General features: G+C 43.2%; 1 protein-coding gene across 29 annotated transcripts in view; it reads left to right on the top strand.

Moving 5' to 3' along the window:
• Positions 1-20,945, top strand: part of obscnb (obscurin, cytoskeletal calmodulin and titin-interacting RhoGEF b) — a 614,792-nt gene that overhangs the window by 384,527 nt on the left and 209,320 nt on the right. For 26 of the 29 annotated variants that reach the window (XM_078231785.1, XM_078231777.1, XM_078231827.1 and 23 more), the window contains 2 exons: positions 7,524-7,814; positions 9,511-9,780. In XM_078231785.1, coding sequence (XP_078087911.1) covers positions 7,524-7,814; positions 9,511-9,780 — 561 coding nt within the window. The remainder of the gene's footprint in view (positions 1-7,523; positions 7,815-9,510; positions 9,781-20,945) is intronic. The other 3 variants (XM_078231833.1, XM_078231831.1, XM_078231791.1) reach the window with 1 other exon arrangement.

Here is a 20,945-nt window from a genome sequence, read left to right as displayed (position 1 = left end):
ACACATGGAGACATCATCACCTGCAAATTCATAGGAACATAGGAATTAGGAGCAGAAGTAGGCAAATTCAGCCCTTCGAGCCTGCTTTGCCATTCAATCAGATCATGGCTCATCTCTCCTTGGTCTCAAATCCACTTCCCCACCTGTTCCCCATATCCCCTTATCCCTTTTTTTAATTAGAAATATATCTACTTCTTGAAATCATTCAATGATTCAAACTCCACCGTGCTATGAGGCAGCAAGTTCCACAAATTCACCACTCTCTCCGCGAAGTAGTTCCTCCTCATCTCAGTTTTAAATCTACTGCCTTTCAACCTATACCTGTAACCTCTTGATTGCCCCTTAAGAGGAAGCATATGGGCTGGGATTCTCCCCAAAAAATTCTGTGTTGAATTCGTGTAAAACCTGGAGTAACTCCCGCTGGTTTTTTTTAGTGGGATTTTTAAAATGAATCTCCCACACTCTGCGCACTACAGAGTGCCTCAGGGAGATTCATGCTGAAAATCAGGGGACAGGACCTATTCCCACTGGAGAGGCCAGCAGCATAGCACTGAGCGGGTCACTGCGCTGCACTGATCTATCGTTACGGAGATCGGCCCATGCGCAGTAGCACCGCACTGCCAGCCTCCCGATCGCTGGCCAGCCCTGCGACACTGCCAGCATCGCTGGCCGTACGACCTCCCACCCCCCCGATCGCTGGCCTCTCTGATGTCTCCAGATGTCCTCCCTCCCTCCCTCAGCAGTTCACCCCCCCTCCCCACCCCCTCCTGGTACAAAGGTGCTCCTTGGGCATTGCCTCTGGGGCAGTGCCAGAGGGCAGGCTGGCAATGCCCAAGATGTACCATCCTCTTACTCTTGATCTCCTGGGGGGCCTCCATGGCCACCCTTCACTCCAGCAGATTCGGGCCACCAGCTCCCCAGCTGTTATAAATCCTGTTGGGGGGGGCGGGGCGGGGGGGGGGGGGGGGGGTGGTAACGCTAGTGGACCCAGACAGTCTCGGGCCTGCTAATGATACTCAAATGAGGATTTCAACATGGAAATCAGATTCACGCTGATTTCCAGAAATCCTGGCCCCAGAGATGCGCGGAGGCTGTGATGCCCAGCGGCGAGCCCGCTAAACGGCCTCCGCTGATGTCTCCCAGCCTGTTGTGCTGCCAGAGCAGCACAGCGGGCTGAAAGAATCGTCCCCTTCGACTACATTTACTTTATCAATCCCTTTTAAAACTTTGTATACAGTTCAATCAGATCCCCTCTCATCAAAGAACAAAGAACAGTACAGCACAGGAAACAGGCCCCTCGGCCCTCCAAGCCTGTGCCGCTCCTTGGTCCAACTAGACCAATCGTTTGTATCCCTCCATTCCCAGGCTGCTCATGTGACTATCCAGGTAAGTCTTAAACGATGTCAGCGCGCCTGCCTCCACCACCCTACTTGGCAGCGCATTCCAGGCCCCCACCACCCTCTGTGTAAAAAACGTCCCTCTGATGTCTGAGTTATACCTCGCCCCTCTCAGCTTGAGCCCGTGACCCCTCGTGATCGTCACCTCCGACCTGGGAAAAAGCTTCCCACTGTTCACCCTATCTATACCCTTCATAATCTTGTATACCTCTATTAGATCTCCCCTCATTCTCCGTCTTTCCAAGGAGAACAACCCCAGTCTACCCAATCTCTCCTCATAGCTAAGACCCTCCATACCAGGCAACATCCTGGTAAACCTTCTCTGCACTCTCTCCAATGCCTCCACGTCTTTCTGGTAGTGCGGCGACCAGAACTGGACGCAGTACTCCAAATGTGGCCTAACCAGCGTTCTATACAGCTGCATCATCAGACTCCAGCTTTTATACTCTATACCCCGTCCTATAAAGGCAAGCATACCATATGCCTTCTTCACCACCTTCTCCACCTGTGTTGCCACCTTCAAGGATTTGTGGACTTGCACACCTAGGTCCCTCTGTGTTTCTATACTCCTGATGACTCTGCCATTTATTGTATAACTCCTCCCTACATTATTTCTTCCAAAATGCATCACTTTGCATTTATCCGGATTAAACTCCATCTGCCACCTCTCCGCCCAATTTTCCAGCCTATCTATATCCTGCTGTATTGCCCGACAATGCTCTTCGCTATCCGTAAGTCCAGCCATCTTCGTGTCATCCGCAAACTTGCTGATTACACCAGTTACACCTTCTTCCAAATCATTTATATATATCACAAATAGCAGAGGTCCCAGTACAGAGCCCTGCGGAACACCACTGGTCACAGACCTCCAGCCGGAAAAAGACCCTTCGACCACTACCCTCTGTCTCCTATGGCCAAGCCAGTTCTCCACCCATCTAGCCACTTCTCCTTGTATCCCATGAGCCTTAACCTTCTTAACCAACCTGCCATGTGGGACTTTGTCAAATGCCTTACTGAAATCCATATAGACGACATCCACGGCCCTTCCTTCATCAACCGTTTTTGTCACTTCCTCAAAAAACTCCACCAAATTTGTAAGGCACGACCTCCCTCTTACAAAACCATGCTGTCTGTCACTAATGAGATGGTTCCGTTCTAAATGCACATACATCCTGTCTCTAAGAATCCTCTCCAACAACTTCCCTACCACATCCTTCTAAACTCCAGCGAGGATAAGCCCAACTGTTTAATTTCACCTCATACGTCAACCCTTTCATCCCCAGAATTAATCTGGTGAGCCTCCTCTGAACTGCCTCCAATGCCACCACATCCTTCCTCAAATAAGGAGACCAAAGCTGGACACAATACTCCAGATGTGGTCTCACCAGTACCCTATACAATTTCAACAACACTTCTCTACTTTTGTACTCCCGTCCCTTTGCAATAAATGCCAACACCCATTTGCCTTTTTTATTACATGCTGCACCCGCATACTGACTTTCTGTGATTCAGGAACATAGACACCCAGATTCCTCTGCCCAGGTGAATTTTGAATCATCTTTCCATTTAGGAAATAATTTCCCTTTCTATGTTTCTGCCAAAAATCCTCTCCAAGTTGAATAGCATCCTGACTTGGAAATATATCACCATTACTTCATCATTGCTGTGTCAAAATCCTGGAACTCCCTATCGAGGAGCATTGCACCAAATTAACTGCAGTGGTTCAAGAAGGTGGGTCACTACCATCTTCTCGAGGGCCTTGCCAATGACACTCACATACCAAGCACAAACAAAAAGAATCCACTGCAACCATTCTGGTATTTAAGGAATTTTAGAAATTCATAACCAGTGCATTCACTGTCTTAACAGTTCCCTCTTTTAATTAAGGAATATAGGGCATCAAATCCTGCAAATTAGTCCATTTTCTAGTCCCTTAATTTCTCCATTTTTTTTCCTGCAAAGACAGAGGAATTTTAGTTTTGAGGAAATATTGAGTGGGGGGGGGCGAGGTTTAGATTCTAAGCTCGCCAGTGAAGCCAGCTGCTGAGCTCTTGGGGCGTCACTGTGCAGGCACCCAATCCCATAGTGAATTGGGAGATCTCCCCCCCACCCCTCCACCGAACACTCCCTTTGCCGGCAGCTCTGATGAAGGGTCATCCAGACTCAAAACGTTCACCGGAATTCTACCATCCTGCCCGTCACAGGAATCGGAGCAGGCAATGGGCGGACAATGGGAAGATCTGTTGACCTCAGGCAGGATTTCCTGGTCTTGGGTCGAGCGATGCCATAAAATCCCATTGGCTCTATTCTCTTTCTACAGATGCTGTCAGACCAGCTGAGATTTTCCAGCATTTTCTGTTTTTGTTACAGATTCCAGAATCCATAGTATTTAAAGTTTAAGTTTATTTATTAACGTCACAAGTAGGCTTACATTAACATTAGAATGAAGTTACTGTGAAAATCCCCTAGTCACCACACACCGGCACCTGTTCAGGTACACTGAGGGAGAATTTAGCACGGCCAATGCACCTAACCAGCACATCTTTTAGACTGTGGGAGGAAACCGAAGCACCTGGAGGAAACCCTCGCAGACACAGTGAGAATGTGCAGACTCCGCACAGACAGTGACTCAAGCCAGGAATCGAACACAGGTCCCTGGCGCTGTGAGGCAGCAGTGCTAACCACTGTGCCACCGTGCCACCCTTTTGCTTGTATATAAAGCTGAGCAGTTAACTGTTCCATGCTGCATTCTCCATGGCATGCCTCCATCAATAAGAGTCCACTTTCCAACCAATCGGCGCTCACTTTTCATGCAGCATAAATTATTGTTCTCCATTGCAACTGGAAAATTCTTGTGAGCTATCCTGATGAGTACAAGACAAAGATTATTGATGGTATGTCTCTTTTTTCAGCAATACTCAAATTCTGAGCCACAAAATGACCATTTGGAATAGTATCTGGTTGTTCTTTGTTGCAAATATGATCATCTGTACAAAGATGAAAAGTCAAAATGTCAGTTTAAATAAAAGTGTTACTAATTTTTAAAGAAATTAGTAGGATTAAAATAATGACAGTTGTATTAAAAAATTAGGGGTGTAATTTTCCATTTTATGCACATAGTGCTGGCTGAAAGGAGAAATCCGACGTGCAGCTCACAGACTGCAAAGTCAGCTTTTCTCTCCAGAAATCCAGCCTACTGTGCAGAAAAAAATCTGGAGGCACGGCCCACACTAGTGGGGCAGGGCTGGGAGAAGCCAGCAGCCGGGAATCCTGAGATCGGGGGTACCCAATCTCCAATGGAAAAAACAGGAAACCCTTCCCTCCCTTGGAGATCAAGGGATTCACATTATCCAAATCTTGCGACATTTTGCACCCATGTTACTGTTTGCACTCGCGGCGAACATGGATGCAAAATAGTGGCCCAGAGTTAGAAAATTGAGGTCTTCTAGATGAAAGGAAAACAGTAAAAATGCTTTAAATCAAATAAAATAGAAAATGCTGGAATTACTCTGGATCAGGCAGCATTTGTGGAGAGAGAAACAGAATTGATTTTTCAAGTCAATTCCCTTTCATTAAAACTGCAAAAGGTTAGTGGTAGATTTTAAGCAAGTGAAAGGGAAGAATACAAAAGGGTAGGGTAGGGTGGAAGACAGGGAAGATCAATTGACAAAAGAATTGGCGGTGCAGGACCAAATGGAATGGTAATGGGGCAAGTGAAGAAAACACTGTTGAGAAGCTAGCTGCAAATGCAGAATGGCCATTCCAAAGCAAAGCAAAAGGAGAAACATGACTAAAACCAAAACCTGCAAAGAAAGGGGAACAAAATGAGTGCAAAAATTACAGTCTGAAATTAGTAATCTAGAGTTGGGTTTAATATTGTGCTTGTTTGTAAGCCAGTTTGTTGATTATTGATCCCTATATATATATCAGCAGAGAAATAAAATATTGGAGAGAAGAAATATTTCTGTTTGTTAATGATACATTTTCCTCCTACTCATGCAGTTACAATTATAATGGTTCAGCATGAATCAAAGAAGACAAGGAAAAACAATCAAATCATACTTCATAATAATTAGTAATTACATGAACTAATTCCAGTTGGATTATTTTGCCCACTGTTTTATTGGAAGTATTAACCCATTTATAATAGTTATGCTAAAAATTTCAAATAACAAGAATTTCATGACTATCAGTGCACATGTGAGTTCAACCCTGAAGTGACATTTGAGGTTGATCAGCTTTCAGTGGAAAGATAGGTGGTAGGGCACATTTCGCTTTACCATTAAGATAATCAGTTGCAACCTATTGAGGTAACTTTAAAAATGCATAAGGTGACAATTGCATTTGTAAGTTTTTTTTTTACAGGTGGTTTAACTAACTCTGGTTTATTTGCAGTTCACAAGTCTCAAAATCAAATCTGTATTTATGGTCAATTACTTTTAGATAATTTATGTACATGACAAAATCAGTGACATTGTCTCTGGATCTTTAACTTAATAGTTTAGGTTAATTTAGCCTTTAAATAGAGTCATAGAGGTTTACAGCATGGGAACAGGCCCTCCGGCCCAACTTGTCCATGCCGTCCTTTTTTATTTAAATCCTTAAGCTAATCCCAATTGCGTGCATTTGGCCCATATCCCTCTATACCCATCGTACCCATGTAACTATCTAAATGCTTTTTAAAAGACAAAATTGTACCTGCCTCTACTACTACCTCTGGCAGCTTGTTCCAGACATTCCACCACCCTCTGTGTGAAAAAATTGCCCCTCTGGACACTTTTGTATCTCTCCCCTCTCACCTTAAACCGATGTCCTCTAGTTTTAGACTCCCCTACTTTTGGGAAAAGATATTGACTATCTAGCTGATCTGAGGCCCTCATTATTTTATAGACCTCTATAAGATCACCACTCAGCCTCCTACGCTCCAGAGAAAAAAGTCCCAGTCTATCCAGCCTCTCCTTATAACCCAAACCATCAAGTCCTGGTAGCATCCTAGTAAATCTTTTCTGCACTCTTTCTAGTTTAATAATATTCTTTCTATAATAGGGTGACCAGAACTGCACACAGTATTCCAAGTGTGGCCTTACCAACGTCTTGTACAACTTCAACACGATGTCCCAATTCCTGTATTCAGTGTTCTGACCGATAAAACCAAGCATGCCGAATGCCTTCTTCACCACTCTGTCCACCTGTGACTCCACTTTCAAGGAGCTATGAACATGTACCCCTAGATCTCTTTGTTCTGTAACTCTCCCCAACGCCCTACTGTTAACTGAGTAAGTCCTACCCTGGTTCAGTCTACCAAAATACATCACCTCGCATTTGTCTAAATTAAACTCCATCTGCCATTCGTCAGCCCACTGGCCCAATTGATCAAGATCCCGTTGCAATCGAAGATAACTTTCTTTACTATCCACTATGCCACCAATCTTGGTGTCATCTGCAAACTTACTAACTATGCCTCCTATATTCTCATCCAAATCATTAATATAAATGACAAATAACAGTGGACCCAGCACTGATCCCTGAGGCACATCGCTGGTCACAGGCCTCCAGTTTGAAAAGCAACCCTCTCCAATCACCCTCTGGCTTCTGTCAAGTAGCCAATTTTGTATCCATTTGGCTACCTCACCCTGGATCTCGTGAGATTTACCCTTATGCAACAACCTACCATGCGGTACCTTGTCAAAGCCCTTGCTAAAGTCCATGTAGACAACATCAACTGCACTGCCCTTATCTACCTTCTTGGTTACCCCTTCAAAAAACTCAATCAAATCTGTGAGACATGATTTTCCACTCACAAAGCCATGCTGACTGTCCCTAATCAATCCTTGCGTCTCTAATTGCCTTTAGATCCTGTCTCTCAGAATACCTTTCAACAACTTACCCACCACAGATGTGAGGCTCACTGGCCTGTCGTTCCCAGGCTTTGAAGAGTGTATGTTAATTGAACCTAGTATGAAGTGTGTATGTTAATTGAATCTAGCTAAGAACAAGTGCAATGTATCTATTAAAAGTGCTGGATATATTCTGATGTGTACCAAATTAATAATATGTTTGAATTTTATTTGTATGATCGTCGTTTCAAGAATTAAGATAATAATGATTCTAACTCTGCACATTTAGGCCTTCCTGACCCTCCTGAGGATCCAGAGGTTGTTAGAAAGAACCACCAGTCTGTTACCCTCTCTTGGTTCACACCATTGAGTGATGGTGGCAGTGTTATACTAGGCTATCATATTGAGATGAAACCTGCTGACAGTGACTGCTGGTTGCCATGTAATACAAAAGTGATTGAAGAGACGGAGTTCACTGTTGATAATCTAATACCAGGCACTGGTTACAGATTCCGTGTTTCAGCTCTGAACCAGGCTGGTGCCGGAGAACCTGTTCATTTACCGCAGACGGTTCTGCTGGGTGAGAATTATGAATACAGACCCATTTAAGTAGCACTTGCATGTACTTCATGCTTTTACAGTTAAACAGAGCTGCAACAGGGCTTTAGTTCTTTGGAAATCAAAATTGGGAAGCTTATTCATTTCAATCAGAACTTCAATGTTAAAGTGCATGTTTGCTTCTTTCGTCACACTTTCTTAATGCACTGTTGGAACCTCCTGATACTTCACAAAGATTTGAGTCTTAAAAGTTGTTAACAATGATTAGTCGGTTTAGAATTGTAAGAAAATTATGGAGTATATCTGTAAATGTTTTCACTTTCTTGAAAAAACTGATGTGTATCTGGCAAACCATAACTACAATACATTGTAATTTTTTTCTGATAATTATTTTGTTTAATTAGGCAATTGTGTGAGCATTCTAATGCACACAAGGCACAGTGGCTTTGCTGAGCTGACAAATTCCTTTAGTTTTACCCCTAGAAAAATCCCTCTGCAGTTTTACTTTTTGCTTCTTGCTTAAAACAGGAGAAAAACACAAGCTATTTTTAACTTAACTAGGTTTTGTTAAATTTTATTATTAATCTACTTTGTTTCAAATTGCAATATCCATATTTGGAACTCTGTTTTGGCTATTTCATACTTCATTAAGAATTGGGCTGATGGCTCAACACTAAATATATGGTGTATTTTCCATTAATTATTTAGGATCCTTCATTGTTACTTTCATGTTTATTGTTGCGATCATATCAACCATAAAGTTACTAAATGACAAAGCAGGCTCAAGGGGCCTTGTTCGAATGTCAGTGTTACTTGACTTTTGAATGCCATAAATTCTGATAGAAATTGTAAAAAGTACTCATATTTTAACTTTCAAATGTTTTGAAGAATTTGACTTGTTGTTAAGATGAGGTAGTGGCAGTCGACTACCCAATTGCAAAGGGCACCAACCAGTCTAGTGCTGCCATCACATTTACACGTGCATAATTCAACCAGAGGCTGCGATACAGCTACCATAAATGGAAACCTTGACTACCTCTCCCACCCCTAACCTTAATGAACAAATGACTCCACCCATCATGTCAGCCTGTGTCCCCTCCATCCACCTCCTTGGGCAGTCTATACCAACATATGCTCCTCCATCTACTTTACATGACTCTTCATACTCTTCATGTCAACCTATGTCCCTCTACCCACCCCCCATGACCCCTCAGATACTCCATGCAAACCTATGACATTTGCAACTTAGTCAACTTTACAGCCTTTGGCTGTTTAGGATATAGGTTTTGGAAATCCTTCCCTAAACCTCTTTGACTTTCGCTCCTCCTTTAAGATGCTTCTAAAAGCCAACCCTTTTAACAATGCTTTTGACCCCCTGTCCTAACAGCTCTTAATGTGGTTCAACATCAATCTATTTTTGGTAATAGCTCTTCTGAATCATTTTGGAATATTTTACCATGTTAGTCCGAGTTGTTGACATCCAATAGCACACACAATTCTTAATAGCATAGAAACTGTTTTCTTCAAACACTTGTCAATTTTTTTGATGCTGTGTTCAGTGTTCTGACCCAAACTACACTACTATAGTAGCTCTTAGTTTTTGTCCATATTTTATTTGGATTGTACATTTACAATGTTATTTGCATGGTGTAAGAGAATATTTGCATTGTACATAGTGGATTCATCCCCTTGAGTTTTTATTTTAATTTGTTTTGCAGAGGTTCCTGTGGTTGTCATCACTCCTCTCTCTGACATTACTATAAGTAATGGGGAATCTTGCAGACTGGAATGTGAATTTTCCACTGAGGTTATTAATGTAATATGGCTAAAGAATGATCAGCACATTGAGACAAGCAGCAAGTATGAGATCACTTCTGACAGAAAGAAACATTATCTCATTATTCACAGTTGCAGTGCTGAGGATGAAGGGAGATACACCTGCATGGTGTCCTCAGAGATTAAAACATCTGCTGAAGTCTGTTTTGATGGTAAATCATCATTTTGCTCTATTTGTTGCGACAATTTTCAATCGGTTTTACTATGAAGCTTCTTAAAATCATACAGTGAAGTAGAAATTCTTCACAGGCATAAACCTTCATATATAGTGGGTATGGTAGTGCAGAAATTACAATACTGAACTAACAACTCTTGATGTTTTGAGTTCAAATATTACCACGGCAGAATATGAAGTTTAATTCAATATTTCTGATAATTTCTGAACCGGCACTAACAAAGTACAATGAAAGCAGCTGGTCAACTGATATCCTTTAGGAAGGAAACTGTCACTTGCACAGAATAACCTCATGACTGCAGTCCAAAGTATGTTGTTGGTTCTTAATGCCCTTGGCTTAACAAGTTTGTTGCTGTGCAACAATTTCTAAAATAATCCACTACCTTAACACTGATCTCATTACACAAGATCTCGCCAGTGCCATACAAAAATCAAATTTTAGATTCTCCCATTGGAGTTATATATTTTTTCTGTTTTTAATCATGCAGTAAAAACGTATTACTGAAGTACAGATGAGATTAAAATCATCAACATAGATAAGTGACATAGCAATGTTTCATCTGGCCCCAGCTATTCACAACATACATCAACAATTTGGATGAGGAAATCAAATGTAATATTTCCAAGTTTGCTATTGACACAGAACTAGATGGAATTGTGAGTGGCGAGGAGAATGCAAAGAGGCTTCAAGGCAATTCAAGCAAGTTGAATGAGTGAACAAATACATGACAGATGCAATATAATATGGATAAGTGTGAAGTGATCCACTTTGGAAAAACAAAACGACAGAATATTATTTAAATAGTGATAGATTGGGAAATGTTGATGTACGAAGGGACCTGGGTGTCCTTGTACACCAGTAATTGAAAGCAAGTATGCAAATGCAACAAGCAGTTAGGAAGGCAAATGGTATAGAACCATAGAAAATTACAGCTCAGAAACAGGCCTTTTGGCCCTTCTTGTCTGTGCCGAACCATTTTATGCCTAGTCCCACTGACCTGCACTTGGACCATATCCCGCCACACCCCTCTCATCCATGAACCTGTCCAAGTTTTTCTTAAATGTTAAAAGTGACCCCGCATTTACCACTTTATCCGGCAGCTCATTCCACACTCCCACAACTCTCTGCGTGAAGAAGCCCCCCCCTAATATTCCCTTTAAACTTTTCTCCTTTCACCCTTAACCCATGCCCTCTGGTTTTTTTCTCCCCTAGCCTCAGCGGAAAAAGCCTGCTTGCATTCACTCTATCTATACCCATCAAAATCTTATACACCTCTATCAAATCTCCCCTCAATCTTCTACGCTCCAGGGAATAAAGTCCCAACCTATTCAATCTCTCTCTGTAACTCAGCTTCTCAAGTCCCGGCAACATCCTTGTGAACCTTCTCTGCACTCTTTCAATCTTATTTACATCCTTCCTGTAACTAGGTGACCAAAACTGTACACAATACTCCAAATTCGGCCTCACCAATACCTTATATAACCTTACCATAACACTCCAACCTTTATACTCGATACTCCGATTTATAAAGGCCAATGTACCAAAGGCACTCTTTACGACCCTATCCACCTGTGACGTCACTTTTAGGGAATTCTGTACCTGTATTCCCAGATCCCTCTGTTCAACTGCACTCTTCAGAGTCCTACCATTTACCCTGTACGTTCTTCTTTGGTTTGTCCTTCCAAAGTGCAATATCTCACACTTGTCTGCGTTAAATTCCATTTGCCATTTTTCAGCCCATTTTTCTAGTTGGTCCAAATCCCTCTGCAAGCTTTGAAAACCTTCCTCACTGTCCACTACACCTCCAATCTTTGTATCATCAGCAAACTTGCTGATCCAATTGACCACATTATCATCCAGATCATTGATATAGATGACAAACAACAATGAACCCAACACCGATCCCTGCGCCACACCACTAGTCACAGGCCTCCACTCAGAGAAGCAATCCTCGACAACCATTCTCTGGCTTCTTCCATTGAGCCAGTGTCTTATCCAATTTACTACTTCCCCATGTATACCTAGCAACTGAACCTTCCTAACTAACCTCCCATGAGGGACCTTGTCAAAGGCCTTGCTGAAATCCAGGTAGACAACATCCACCGCCTTCCCTTCATCCACTTTCCTGGTAACCTCCTCGAAAAACTCTAATAGATTGGTCAAACATGACCTACCACGCACAAAGCCATGTTGACTCTCCCTACTAAGTCCCTGTCTATCCAAATATTTGTAGATCCTATCCCTTATCACACCTTCCAATAACTTGTCCACCACCGACGTCAAACTTACTGGCCGATAATTTCCCGGATTTCTTTTGGAACCTTTTTTAAACAACGGAACAACATGAGCCACCCTCCAATCATCCGGCACCTCCCCCGTGAATACTGACATTTTAAATATGTCTGCCAGGGCCCCTGCAAGTTCAACACTAGCTTCCCTCAAGGTCCGTGGGAATACCCTGTCCGGTCCTGGGGATTTATCCACTCTGATTTGCCTCAAGACAGCGAGCACCTCCTCCCTTTTAATCTGTAAAGGTTCCATGGCCTCCCTACCAGTTTGCCCTATTTCCGTAGACTACATGCCCGTTTCCTCAGTAAATACGGATGTATGTTGATCTTCATTGTAAGAGGATTTGCCTACTGGAGCAAGGAAATCTTACTGCAGCTGTACAAGGCCTTGGTGAGACCACATCTGGTAAACTGTGTTCAGTTTTGGTCTCCTTACCTTAGAAAGACATTTTCCTGCCCATTTTTGGGGTGTATTTAGTTTCATGAATCTCTGGCACTCTGTGCATCACAGAGGACCCCAGAGATATTCATGCTGGAGAGGCAGCAGCATAGTGCTGACTGGGCCACTGCGTGTGCGCTGATCTGTCAGTGGGGAGATTGGCGCATGAACACTGCCCCCCACCCCCACCATCACCATGGAAATCTTACGTCTTTCTCTTAAAAATGTCGGAGTAGAGTTAAGCGAGAAATCAGGAGGGCAAAAAGGGGACATGAGATTGCTTTGACAGATAAGGCAAAGGAGAATCCAAAGAGCTTCTACAAAAACATAAAGGGCAAAAGAGTAACCAGGGTGAGAGTTGGACCTCTTAAAGATCAACAAGGCCATCTATGTGCGGATCCACAAGAGATGGGTGAGATCCTAAATGAATATTTCTCATCAGTATTTACTGTTGAAAAAGAATTGGATGTTAGGGAACTTGGGGAAATAAATAGTGATGTCTTGTGGCGTGTACATATTACAGAGAAGGAGGGCTGGAAGTCTTACAGCGCATCAAGGTAGATAAATCCCCGGGACCTGATGAAATGCATCCCAGGATGTAGTGGGAGGCTTGCAGAGATATTTGAACCATCGATAGCCACAGGTGAGGTGCCTGAAAATTGGAGGGTAGCAAATGTTATGCCTTTGGTTAAGAAGGGCTGCAGGGAAAAGCCTGGGAACTACAGGCCAGTGAGCCTAACGTCTGTAGTGGGTAAGTTGTTAGAAGGTATTCTGAGAGACAGGATCTACAGGCAGAGTCAAGGACTGATTAGGGACAGTCAGCATAGCTTTGTGAGTGGAAAATCATGTCTCACAAATTTGATTGAGTTTTTTGAAGGAGTAATCAAAAAGATAAATGAGGGCAGTCATCGTCTACATGGACTTTAGCAAGGCTTTTGACAAGGTTCTGCATGGTAAATTGTTGCATAAAGTTAAATCTCACGGGATCCAGGGTGAGGTAGCCAATTGGATACAAAATTGGCTTGATGACAGAAGCCAGAGGGTGGTTGGAGACAGTTGTTTTTCAAACTGGAGGCCTGTGACCAGCAGTGTGTCTCAGGGATCAGTGCTGGATCCATTGTTATTTGTTATTTATATTAATGATTTGGATGAGAATTCAGGAGGCATGGTTAATAAGTTTGCAGATGACACCAAGATTGGTGGTATAGGAGACAGTGAAGAAGGTTATCTCAGATTGCAACGGGATCTTGATCTATTGGGCCAATGGTCCGATGAATGGCAGATGGAGTTTAATTTTGATAAATGTTAGGTGATGCATTTTGGGAGATCGAATCGGGGCAGGACCTAGTCAGGTAATGGTAGGGCATTGGGGAGAGTTACAGAACAAAGAGATCTAGGAGTACAGGTTCACAGCTCCTTGAAAGTGGAGTTATAGGTGGACAGGGTGGTGAAGAAGGCATTCGGCATGCTTGGTTTCATCGGTCAGAACATTGAATACAGGAGTTGGGATGTCTTGTTGAAGTTGTACAAAACATTGGTACGGCCACACTTGGAATACTGTGTACAATTCTGGTCACCCTATTATGGAAAGGATATTATTAAACTAGGAAGAGTGTAGAAAAGATTTACTAGGATGCTAGTGGGACTTGATGTTTTGAGTGGTATGGAGAGGCTGGATAGACTGGGACTTTTTTCCCTGGAGCGTAGGAGGCTTAGGGATGATCTTATAGAGGCCTATAAAATAATGAGGGGCACAGATCAGCTAGGTAATCACCATCTTTTTCCAAAGGTAGGGGAGTCTAAAACTAGAGGGCATAGGTTAAAGGTGAGAGGGAAGAGATACAAAAGAGGAGCATTTTTTTCACTCAGAGAGTGGTGAGTGTCTGGAACAAGCTGCCAGAGGCAGTAGTCGAGACGGGTACAATTTTGTCTTTTAAAAAGAATTTAGACAATTATATGGGTAAGATGGGTATAGAGTGATATGGACCAAATGCGTGCAATTGGGACTAGCTTAGTGGTAAAAATTGGCAGCATGGACAAGTTGGGCTGAAGGGTCTGTTTCCATGCTGTAAACCTCTATGACTCTATGGAGGTGGATGGAAGGTGAATATAGGCCTGCCAGCCATGTTGCTTCCCAGCCTATATCCCACCTGTTGGCCATTTTTGTGGAGGTGGCTTAGGGGTACCCATCTGCACACTGAAGGCAGCTTAAGTGGCTCATTAAGAGCCTATTGAGGCCAATTATAGGAGCCAGACACGGCTTTTACAGTTAATCTACAAGTTCCTCTAGGTAAGAGGGACCAGTTTAGATGTTTGGAGGCGGCCTTCCAGCAGTAGGCCTATACTGCTTGGATGTAGGAGCCACATGCAAACATGTAGAAAGGTTCCCCCATCCCCCACCACCATCCTCTCACAATGGTTTTCTAGCTCTGAGACCCACTTTCTAAATTAAGATTCCATCTTGACGCACCCTCCCTTTTCCTCTGTTGAAGCTTGTTGCTCCTTTTAAGCTCTCCAGCTTCAAGAGTCTGCCTGCTGTCATTAATTGGATTGCAAGCCCATCTCCAGGCCAATTAAGGAGCAGCACCATGAAAGTCACAATGAGTGAGAACGGGTGCAGCACCCAGAAATAGTTTCTGTATTTTTTAATCATTCGTGGGACATGGGTGTCACTGGCTGGGCCAGCATTTATTTCCCATCACTAGTTGCCCACGGGCCTGTTGAAAGTCAACCACATTGCTGTGGCTCTGGAGTCACATGTAGGTCAGACCAGGTAAGGATGGCACATTTCCTTCTCTAGAGGGCATTAGTGAACCAGATGGGTTTTGTGGACAACCGGCAATGGTTTCATGGTCATCAGTAAATTCTTATTTCCAAATAATTTTTATTGAATTCAAATTCCACCATGTGTCGTGGCAGGATTCGAACCTACGTCCCCAGAACATTAGCTGAGTTTCTGGATTAATAGTCTAGTGATAATACCACTAGGTCATCACTCTCCCCCATGGTCTCAACTTATTGAGCCTGCCTGGAAAGGTGTATGAACTTTTGACCTTCTCACTGTTAAGTGGAAATGTTACCAGTAAGCCAACAGCTTGATCCATTGTAGAAAGGTATAACATTTCAAAATGGTACTCACTACCTGATATGTAAAAGGTGCATGTACCTATTTGCCCTTACTGTCAGTTCTTGACTTTAAGATTTTATAAAGGACAAACTTACGTGGACACAGGGTTTTAGGTTTAACAACAAACATGTTTAGCAATAAAAGAACACTCCTAATGCCCCAATACAAGAGCTGTAAACTAGTGTAATGGCACTGGACAACACTCAAAACCACTACTTATCATACTAAAAAAACCATAGGTTAAACCTTCCCTGCTGCCATCAGACTTTTGAATGGACCGATCATGTATGAAGCTGCTCTTTCTCTTCACTCTATCTGTAACTGCAACACTATATTCTGCACCCTCTCCTTTCCTTTTCCCCTATGTACTCTATGAACGGTATGTTTTGTCCGTATAGCGCACAAGAAACAATACTTTTCACTGTATCCCAATACATTTGACAATAATAAATCAGATCAAAACCTTTCTTCCCAAACCTTAACCAGTTCAACTCAAAACCCCTGAGTATTTAGTTACTTCCTTTAAACTATCCTTAATCCTCAGCCCAATATCCCTCGGTTCCCACCCAGAGCTGATCAGGCCGACACAACAGGCAGGGAGACCCACAACGGTTTTGACATCTGGTGAGAATCCCATTTTGGCTCTCAGACCTGATTCAATGGGCCAGTGGCGATCCCGCCTGCAGCTAGCGGGAGCGGAGAATCACTCCCCTTGAGTTTTAAAGAAGAACTGAACATAGCTTTTATTGCATTTAATCTGTTCTGAACAAAATAATGAAAAAAGTGCTAAGACCTTCATGCATGCATACACACACACACACTCAAAGATCACACACAAAGAAATAGATTAGAGTGGGGAGGATAGAACAAGTAGAGTTCAATAAAATTAAAGGGGTTTGCAGGTCTTGAATGTTGGTAACTTGACAGACTTCATGCTGAAATCGGTGGTCCTGCTACTACTTTCAGCATTGAAGCAGTTTAAAGTTGTAGATGGATGAATTATTGGGTCTTCTGGAGATAGTAGCACTGGATGGAGTTCTTTTTGAAAATCTCTCTCTACAACAGTCAAAATCAGAAGGCAAGGCTCAAAACTTGTAAATTGGTTGGAGAAGGAAAGATAAGGAACGCACTCAAGGGCTTTAATTTTCACCCCGCCAAGGCCCACACCTCCCATCCCCATGACAGGTGTTCCCGTCGTGGATGCAGATAACCTTTGGCTACAGGTGGGAATTTTTGGTCCCGCCAAAGTCTACAGGCTATTGCTTGGTTCGCCCACCCGGCTCCAGGGCCTCAACTTCAAGATCGGAAGATCCTGCTGGCAGCAAGGGCAGAAATATCTGCCAAGGGTCTTGCTTCTTCAGCATCCTTAATGTCCTAATTATGTTAGGGGCTGTGGGGTTTAAACAAAAGGCAAGAGATCCCTCCCCCTTTACTCCTGTGATCATAACAAATTACTATGTTATATATATAGGATCAATAATACTGCAGACATTAATCATTATACACAGTCACTAAGAAAAGCAGGACATCTATTCCACTTTGGTTGTATATGACATCCTGGAATTTGGCTGTCCTTGACCCTAGAAGTATGATTTGGAACTATAGTAGATATTTCTTCTCTTGGAACTGCATCATTCTCATGTGATTTAGTAGCAAATCACCAGGCAACTCAGATTCAACTAAGTCTTCCACAGTAGTATGCACAACACTACGGACTAAAGAAGTTGGTACTTCTGGAGATGGTTCTGAGAAATCATTTTGAGATGACTACAATTAGTCAGCATGGCATTGCCAGACTGGTTCATCTTTGGTTAGAACCGTGTAAGAAATTGGACCTGTCTGCTAAAACTATGGCTGGTACCCCATTTTACATTCATGGCATAATCATATGCTCCTTGTTAAAATGAGCATTATTTTATCCTCACTTCTCATCTAGCAACCTGAGATTGTTGTTGATGCTCTACTATCTCTGAAGCTTCTGGAGGTACTAATAAATCAAATGTAGTTCTGAACTTTGTCTTTATGAGTAGTAATGCAGGTGAACTTTGGATAGCTGCATGAGTAGTATTTCTATAAGAACCAAAAAGCTATTCACATGACGTGATAACTAAGCTTGTTCTCTTGAAACTTTTAAAGAATATTTCAAGGATTATGCAAATCTTTCAGCTAACCCATTAATTGACAGATGATAAAGCACATATTTTATATGCTGAATACCATTTACTTGTGATAATCTTCAAACTCTAATAATCTGTTCTGGTTTACCAAATCTTCCAAATTTCATCAAATATTTCAATAGTTTGTTCAGCATGGTAAGAATTTCTGGCCACTTTGAGAGTGCATTATTTATGACTAAGAACATGTAACCCTCAAACAGACCGGCAAAACCTACTTGCAATAATTGCCATAGCATTTTAGACACTCCCAAGGGTGGAAAGGATACGACAGTGGTGTATTTCTTATTCGTGCACAGGATTGACATTGTCCCACTTTTTCTTCAATCTGAGAATGTAGACACAGCCTCCAAAAATAACTACCTGCCGGGCGGCACGGTAGCACAGTGGTTAGCACTGCTGCTTCACAGCTCCAGGGTCCCGGGTTCGATTCCCGGCTCGGGTCACTGTCTGTGTGGAGTTTGCACATTCTCCTCGTGTCTGCGTGGGTTTCCTCCGGGTGCTCCGGTTTCCTCCCACAGTCCAAAGATGTGCGGGTTAGGTTGATTGGCCAGGTTAAAAATTGTCCCTGAGATGCGTAGTTAGCGGGTAAATGTGTGGGGGTAGTGCCTGGGTGGGATTGTGGTCGGTGCAGACTCGATGGGCCGAATGGCCTCCTTCTGCACTGTCGGGTTTCTATGTTTCTAATTCCTTCATCCAGACTATACCAGAATGTCCTTCATGTAATTGTTCAAGAACTGTTCCATGCTGTAAACCACTATGACTTTATGACTCTAACTCATGCAGACTAGGAGCAATGATCACTCAGATTCCCTACAGTAGAAATCCACCTTGGGCGGCCAACTCAAGCTTTCTTGATTTGGTTTCAAATCAGGATGCATTCCAGCTATTGTTCCTTTCAACACCATATCCATCACCTTCCCCATCACAGGATCATTTCGGGTATGTCTCTGAACTTGAGAAGCTGTCACAGGTAAATGATCCACTAGAGGGGGTACAGAGGAGATTCACAAGGATGTTGCCTGGAATGGCACATTTGAATTATAAGGAGAAACGGAAAAGGCTTGGCTTGTCTTCTTTAGAGCAGAGAAGGCTGAAGGGAGACATGATTGAGGTGTATAAGATTATGAGGGGTATGGACAGTGTGAATAGAAAGCAACGGTTCCCCTTGGTTGAGGGGACAGAGATTTAGGGTGAGGGGCAGGAGATTCAGAGGAGATTTGAGAAAAAACTTTTCACTCCGAGGATGATGAGAATCTGGAATGCACTGCCTGGGAAGGTAGTGGAGGCTGGAAAACTTACAACCTTTAAAAAGTATTTGGGTAAGCACTTGAAATATTATAATATTCAAGGGTATGGCACAAGTGCTGCAAAATGTGATTAGCTTGCCTTTAGTGGTAGTTATTGTTGGTGCAGACTCGATGGGCAGAAGGGCCTTTTCTGTTCTTTATGACTCTATGACTAGTGGAAAATAAGGAATATTAGCAAAACTAGTTGGTGGCATCTCCTCAATGGATAAAGGCAAGCATGATAATGTATCAACATTAGCATGGCACTCTGATTGACAATACTTTATATCATAGGAATGTGCAGATAAGATCAGTGACCAACTTTGCAATCGGCTAGCAGCTAAAGACCGTATGCCTTTATATGGACTAAAAGTAGTAATTAAGGGTTGATAAGTCAATAATGTAAAATGATGACCATATGATTAAACCTTCCTACGCCAAAAAATTACTCAATTCTTCTGTTTCTAGCTGAGCATAGCTGGCAGTAGTCAGAGTCCACAAAGCAAAAGCTATTCGTTGTTCTCCCAAAGACATAATATATGAAACTACTGCTCCTACTCCATAAGGTGAAGTGTCGCAAGCAAGTGCGACTTAAAATTAAAATGAATCAATACTTCAGACTTCTGCAAAGCATCTTTGATATCCTTGTATGCTTTCTCACAGTCTGTTCAGTCCCATTACTGTTTCACACATAGTAAATTATACAATGTCTTCAATAATATAACTAAGTTAGGAACAAATTTGCCATAATAATGTACTAATCCTATAAAGGACCTCAATTACATCACATTCATCAGACATGCTGGTTCTAAAATAGTGTCCATCTCTTTAGGTGCTTTAGGCCTTTACTATCAATAATGTGACCCAAATACTGGACTGACGTCTGAAAAAAGTAAGACTTTTCCTTCTTGGTATACAGACCATGGGCCCAATGTTACCATCAAGTTGCACCCGTTTTCAGGTGTGAAAACTTGGTAAAGTTGGGCATGAGGCGAGTAGCGTGATCCATGACCGTTCCCCCTTTACCAAGCACCTAAAATGGCCGCAATCGGGACCACGCCCAAAACAGGCGTGACGGCAATTTAAATGCATTTGCATGCAGATCAGTGGTGGCGGGGTGGGGAGGGAGGCGGGTCAGATGGCTGTCTAGCAGGGAGGGATGGGGGAGGCGGGTCAGGTCGCTCTCTGGTAAGCGGGGAAGGAGGCGGGTCAGATGGCTCTCTGGTGCGGGGGAGAGGGAGGCAGGTCATATCGCTCTCCGGTAGGGGGGAGGAGGGAGGTGGGTCAGATGACTCTCTGGTGGTGGGGGGAGGAGACATGTGGGTCAGATGGCTCTCTGGTGGGGAGAAGGGAGGCGGGTCAGATGGCTCTCTGGTGCGGGGGAGAGGGAGGCAGGTCATAGCGCTCTCCGGTAGGGGAGAGGAGGGAGGTGGGTCAGATGACTCTCTGGTGGTGGGGGGAGGAGACATGTGGGTCAGATGGCTCTCGGGTGGGGAGGAGGGAGGCTGGTCAGATGGCTGTCTGGAGGGGAGGAGGGAGGCGGGTCAGATGGCTCTCTGGTGGGGGGAGGAGGGAGGCTGGAATTGAACCCAGGTCCCTGGTGCTGTGAGGCAACAGTGCTAACCACTATGCCACCATGCCACCCATGGCTGAGAATTCAACCCTCAGTCAGGGTCCTATTGTCAAAGTGATTTGCTGATGGGATAAAGATGGCCGCTATTCAACCTTTTTCAAGGCCATTGCTCTATGTGCAGCTTTGCAGACAGTTTGGCTCCATTTTCGTAGTTTTGGAATGCAGAAGGTACATTGAAGGTACATTTTTAA

This window comes from Mustelus asterias, chromosome 2 (assembly GCF_964213995.1).
Source record: "Mustelus asterias chromosome 2, sMusAst1.hap1.1, whole genome shotgun sequence".
NCBI classification, from domain to species: Eukaryota; Metazoa; Chordata; class Chondrichthyes; order Carcharhiniformes; family Triakidae; genus Mustelus; species Mustelus asterias.
This window is presented reverse-complemented; position numbering and strand designations above follow the sequence as displayed.